General features: G+C 40.5%; 1 protein-coding gene across 1 annotated transcript in view; it reads left to right on the top strand.

The window, feature by feature from the left end:
* The window catches only part of FAM20C (FAM20C golgi associated secretory pathway kinase), a 60,242-nt gene extending 54,762 nt beyond the window's left edge, over nt 1–5,480 (top strand). Inside the window, exons 6-10 of the mRNA XM_061993950.1 lie at nt 509–689; nt 1,624–1,733; nt 3,281–3,362; nt 3,458–3,517; nt 4,309–5,480. Of these exons, the coding sequence (XP_061849934.1) occupies nt 509–689; nt 1,624–1,733; nt 3,281–3,362; nt 3,458–3,517; nt 4,309–4,561 (686 nt within the window). The 3' untranslated portion in view covers nt 4,562–5,480. The remainder of the gene's footprint in view (nt 1–508; nt 690–1,623; nt 1,734–3,280; nt 3,363–3,457; nt 3,518–4,308) is intronic.
* The last annotated feature ends 520 nt before the right edge of the window (nt 5,481–6,000 follow it).

The following is a 6,000-nucleotide window of genomic DNA, read 5'->3' on the forward strand; positions in this document are numbered from 1 at the left end:
ACACACACCCCCACATAAGTCTTCATGGTAAATAATTCTCCTTAGTAAATCTGACAGTTCTTCTCATGCCAGCAAGCAAATGAATGAAATGTTGTTGTTGGTTCTTAAAGAAATGAGCCAAGATTTTGAAAGGTGACTTAATTTTGGGCACGTGTCACTTGCTCAGCTATGGGATTTGGGGTTTCAGCCTAGGGTAACAAATGTATCCCAAAGGATGTATCAGTCTGGGAAAATGAAAGGAGAAAGGAAAGGATTTAGAAAAAAAAATAAAAGAAAGGAGTTGAAATAGAAATGGACTGGAAGTAGTCACAGAGAGCTCAGAATAGAGTGTGATCAGAGTCACTGAAATTAATGTCTTTCTGGTGGTTTCAGTGGAAGAAAACCATATGTGGTAATGGGCTTTTGGGTCTGAGATTTATTTCTGCACGTACATATGTCAGTGCTTTTATGAATTCTTGAACACTAATTTTAAGGGTAGGATTTTAAACTTTTTTCCTTTGTTTGCCAGCCAACAACATCTGTTTCTATGGGGAATGCTCCTACTACTGCTCAACAGAACATGCACTGTGTGGAAAACCAGATCAGATCGAAGGGTCTCTGGCTGCTTTCCTACCTGATTTGTCTTTAGCTAAAAGGAAAACCTGGAGAAACCCTTGGAGACGTTCCTACCACAAGCGCAAGAAAGCAGAGTGAGTAGTGGCTTGCCAGCTAGAAAGGGCAATAGGAAAATAAAATAATGCTGCAGATACTGCCCTTCCCTGCATTGAGGCTCAAGAGAGCATCTGCATTTCTTTGGTGGGTTCAGTCCTGGGAAGGAACAGAGTACTTACATGTGCAAGGAGCTCCAGCTTATGGTCCTGAACCTGAAAGGACCTTCAAAAGACTAATTCCTTTGTGGGAAAGATACCTCCAGTGGCCTTGACCAACTGGAGGATGCAATGGGACCTAAGTGCTATCAGCAGGCCTAAACAAGACTGGGGCTGTTTAATCTAGAAAAGAGAAGATTGAGGGGGGATCTTATTAATATTTACAGATACCTAAATGGTGGATGTCAGGAGGTTGAGACATTCCTTTTTTCTATTGTAGCTAGTAACAGGACAAGGGGTAATGGGATGAAGCTGGAACACAAAAAGTTCCATTTAAATATAAGGAAAAAAACTATTTTACTGTGAGGGTGACAGAGCAATGGCACAGGCTGCCCAGAGGGCTTGTGGAGTCTCCTTCCTTGGAGGTCTTCAAGACACGCCTGGACATGTTCATGTGACCTGATCTAGGTTGACCTGCTTCTGCAGGGGGGTTGGACCAGATGATTTCTAAAGGTCCCTTCCAACCCCTACCATTCTATGTTTTCATCATATGGCTGATGGTGTAGCTGGTCTCCAAAATCTTGAAGCTGTTCACCCGATAGTTTTCAGTCATGTCATTTTCTTCCTTTTTCATCAGTCACAGTCTTTATCAGTTGCCTGCATTACTGGAGGCAGCCTGAAGTATTTGCTGCCTCTACCTGACCCTGCTGCCCACAATCGAATGTGATATAACTAGATTTTTGCAAAATAACTTAAAAAAAAAATACTCAATAAGCTTTGTATGTCATGTAAAATATCAAAATATTGGCTTTTCCAGGTGGGAAGTTGATCCAGATTACTGTGAAGAGGTTAAACAAACACCGCCATATGACAGTGGGACCAGAATTCTGGATATAATGGATATGACAGTTTTTGATTTCCTAATGGGTATGTTTCATCTCTTCCAAAAATTAAATGCAACATTTAATTAGAATAAGAACCATTTCTTCCTACACCGCTCTGCATAGCTCAGCAGTTTGCTAAAGCGCGGCTGAAGCTGCATTTACTGTATTTGCCATTCTAGATGATGAAGAGAAAATGCAGATCTACATGGTTATGTATTCCCATCAGTGCAGATTAAAGGAATAAAGATATTCAGAAATGCAGTGCAAACATCAGGCTAGTCTCCTCCACAACAGTTAAGGGCTTCACAATTTGCTTTAGTGAATGCTTTGCCATTGGAACGTATGGCTCCTGGATGCACAGGCAATGACTGCTGGGTATTGGCACATTGTGTTCAACCTGCAATATCACTGACTGCAGCGTGCTCTATAAACTGTTAGAGGAGATTAAAAAAAAAAAGAGCTATTGCTTTGCACAAAGACAGCTGTGGTATATGTCAGGAAGGAGGTTTTTTCTGTTTATGTAACCTAATCAGAATGAAATAATTATTAACAAGCAGTTGATAGTGATGTATTCCAGGCCTGCTCGGCAGTTGACTCTGAGACATTCTCAGATGAAACCTGTTTTGCTGCAGCTAATATACTTGTAGGGTGACAACATATATATTTGGTCCTTGGATATGTGCCAGCATGGATATATCTTCAGCCATTGCCACTACTGAGATTGCTGGACTAGACCACATCAGGAGATGCCAAACCACAGCTTAAGAACCATATGTGGCATCTATAAGTGGCTCAAACCACCACCATGAAGACAAAATTAGTATCTTGGCACCAGTACTCTGCACATTGACCCCAAAAAGCAGATCACGTGTCTGCCTGCCACGAGTGCTCAGCTGTATCACTGCAGTACCATCCCGATATATATATATTACACCCATTATATCATTTTGGCTTTACAGACAACCAGAAATTTAGACAAAGTTCTGATTAGTGGAAAAACAAGATGTTTGGTCATGGTTCAAAAAGTTTAATACAATATTAGCAAAGTCATATGGGTTAACATCCCTGCATGAAGGATGCATTTTCCCCTCCCTAAGCTAAGCCTTGCACCTGGCATATGTACTGTGGCTGCTTTGCATGCTCTTCTGACCCAGGGCTGGAACAGCAGGGCTCTTTTACCCCAGTGAAGCTCTGCTTGGCTTAGGACATAGCTATCACACAGATAACCAGGTTCCCCAAGCAGTCAGAATCCCATTGTATGTGAGAGGCATTTCCTTGGCATACCCCAAGAGGGGTTGCTGGAAGGTGGGAAAGTTTGTTTTGTCTTCACATGAGTCCTCTAAAACTCAAATATAAAAGCTACAGAGAGCTTGAAAAGCTCCAGGAAGCATAACAGCATATCTTCCAGTGTTGCACACTTTGGACTTTCCACAGTACAAGCAAATGAGCTCAGCAGCCCCATTGCTTTCTCTGACCTACCAGGTGTTGTGTTTGGGCTTCCTGCTGAACCATAGCTTTCGTATTGCCCTGACCTGCAGGCTCAGCAGCAAGCCAGAGGGAGAACAGTCTTTTTATCTGTTTATTCCATAGGTAACATGGATCGACATCACTACGAAACCTTTGAGAAGTTTGGAAATGAAACGTTCATCATCCACTTAGATAATGGAAGAGGGTAAATACCTTTAATAATATTTCTGAGGAAGAATTAAGAAAAAAAAAGAAAAAATAAAAAAGCCTTTAAATGTTCTTGTTCTTATCTTTAAATAGGTTTGGAAAATATTCCCATGACGAACTTTCCATATTGGTGCCTTTAAACCAGTGCTGCAGGTAACATTTCTCCTCCGGAGTTATTTCTGCTAATAGGACTGAAATGTTCAGGTCAATCTTGTATTGCATACCATAGAGAGGAGGAGATGTCATGATCCTGCCCAGGGAGCCCGACCTGAGCTAACCCTGAGCATTGTCACTAATACACTAAGTGCTTTGCTGAGATCAGAACCTTGCAGGAGCTTGGCTGTGAGCTGTTATGAGAGAGGGTTTGTTAACACAAAATACATATCCCATGGAATTCAAGTGACAAAATTTAGCCCAGTTTGTTCAAGTGTTTTACAACAGCTTTCCTTGATGCCTATGGCCTGGATTTTCAGAGAGGACAGGTGACATTTAGAGTTTCATCTTTGCATGACTGGGACACAGGTCCCAGCTCAGCCAGGTGAGCTCTGTAGCATCCCTGCAAGTTTAATGAGCAGGAGTCTCAGCTGCCATCACCCCTGCCCCTGCACAATGCCATGTGCCTCATACATGTCACTGTCAAAATGGATGTGATCCTGTGGATGCTGCACCAGATCCAATTGGTGCCTTACACAGATAAGGAACATTAAGGCTTTCCACACTTGACTGTAGAGCCCTGCTCCAAAACCTTTCCGTCTCTAAGGGCTCCCAAAGACTGCTGGCCAGGTGACAATGCCAGCTGATCATTAGGACTGTGACATCATTTCAGATGACATCATAAGCTTTTTACACTGTTATCACTATGCTGACTATAAGCCTTTGAGTCCTGTGATGATCAGTAGTGATGAAAATATTGATTTGCATTTTTTTTCTCCTTTTTCTCCTAGAATAAGGAAGTCTACCTATCTGCGATTACAGTTATTAGCCAAGGAAGAATACAAACTCAGTCTCTTGATGAAGGAATCTTTACTAAAAGATAAAATAGCTCCCATTCTCTATCAGCCTCACTTGGAGGCAATGGACAGGCGGCTGCGGATTGTCCTCAAGGCTGTTAGTGACTGTATAGAAAAGGATGGTTTTGACAATGTGGTTGAAAATGACTTTAACAATGATGTTAACACTGTTACGACCAAGAGGTAGTGAAATGGCAAGACTCTGTTTTTACCAGCCAAGTAAAGAAGACTCGAAAAGGAAAAAAAAGGAAACAAAAAAGTCTTGCAAGAGACTGTGTATGCCACTTTGTGAATTCAGTGAATTCAGAAATGAGATATAATTGTTCCCAAAGTAGGTAAAGTGTAGACTCTGCAAAGGATTAGCTCATTAAGAAAAATAAGTCTAATGTGATGCTTTTCATTAGTTCCTAAAGAGAGATTATGAAAAGATGCAGAACATACTCAGATCATTGACAGACAACAGTCTGATAGCAAAACACCTCCTATCCTTTTTTGTATAGAAAGGAGGCCTTTACTTAATATTTTGTATTTATATATGGTATATATATGAAATCCCAGACCTACCTACCAAATTTAACTAAGAGGGACGGCATAGTTTTGTGACTCACACTTTATTTGTGGTGACAGTCCACTTAGTATTTTGTGTTAACCCTTTAAGTGCTCTAATCCACTGTATCTTATTTAAATTGAATGCTTTTTTTTCTCCCAGCTACTCAGCATTTAAAGGGTTAAGGCATTATGAACTTTTAAAGGCAAAAAATTACTTATAATAATAAATAATTATTATTAATAATAATAAATACAGTGGTTACAGGAAGAGAATTTCACTAATTGTGCATTGACAGGAATACTTGAATGTTGGTTTTACAAAGTGATGTAAAATGACAAGTTGTACTATTTGTCCATAAGGAGGTGGCAGCTCATATCTTTCTAGACTATCATAGCTGAGCTGCTACTTTTCAACTTTGCTTTTGATAGTTTTGTGTAAATATATACATATATGGGTACAAAGCTGCTTTCAGCAGCTCTAGGCTTACTTTTGCAGCATTTTTGTGGAATTGTTTGCAACGTGGTTAAAGTGCAATAAAGATATGGCAAAACGTGTAGCCATCGTGTCTGAATGGATTCCTTTTCTGCTGGAAACCTTGTTCAGAGCAAAGCTGGGCACACCAGACAAGTATTCCAGTAGTTGTTTAAATTGTCCTACCCTTTTGTAGCAACAGCCAATGAAGCTAAAGGAGGGAATCAGTGATTAATATACATCACAGCTCTGATAAGGACCATTGGGTTGAAAACGGCTCGTCTTTCATAGGAAAGCATTGTTTTCACTATCATTTCCACATCCCTTCCTCTTGCAATTATAGTTGTAGAAACAAGGCTTAGAGCAACACCTCTGAAACATTACGGCTTGACACACTGCCCAGAGGATTTAGATACATCAGTGCCTCTGACTTGGGTAGCAAAAGCTCTTGCACAAGCCAGAAAATCTCAGCCTAAATTACTTAGAAGCAATGGTGTTCTTAACCAAATAGTTTTGATTCATGTTCATCTGAGTTCATGTAATATGTGTGGAGACTTTCAGCTCAAAAGCAAGCTATAAATTGCATAAGTGGCTGCCTTTGACTT

This window comes from Colius striatus, chromosome 3 (assembly GCF_028858725.1).
Source record: "Colius striatus isolate bColStr4 chromosome 3, bColStr4.1.hap1, whole genome shotgun sequence".
NCBI classification, from domain to species: domain Eukaryota; kingdom Metazoa; phylum Chordata; class Aves; order Coliiformes; family Coliidae; genus Colius; species Colius striatus.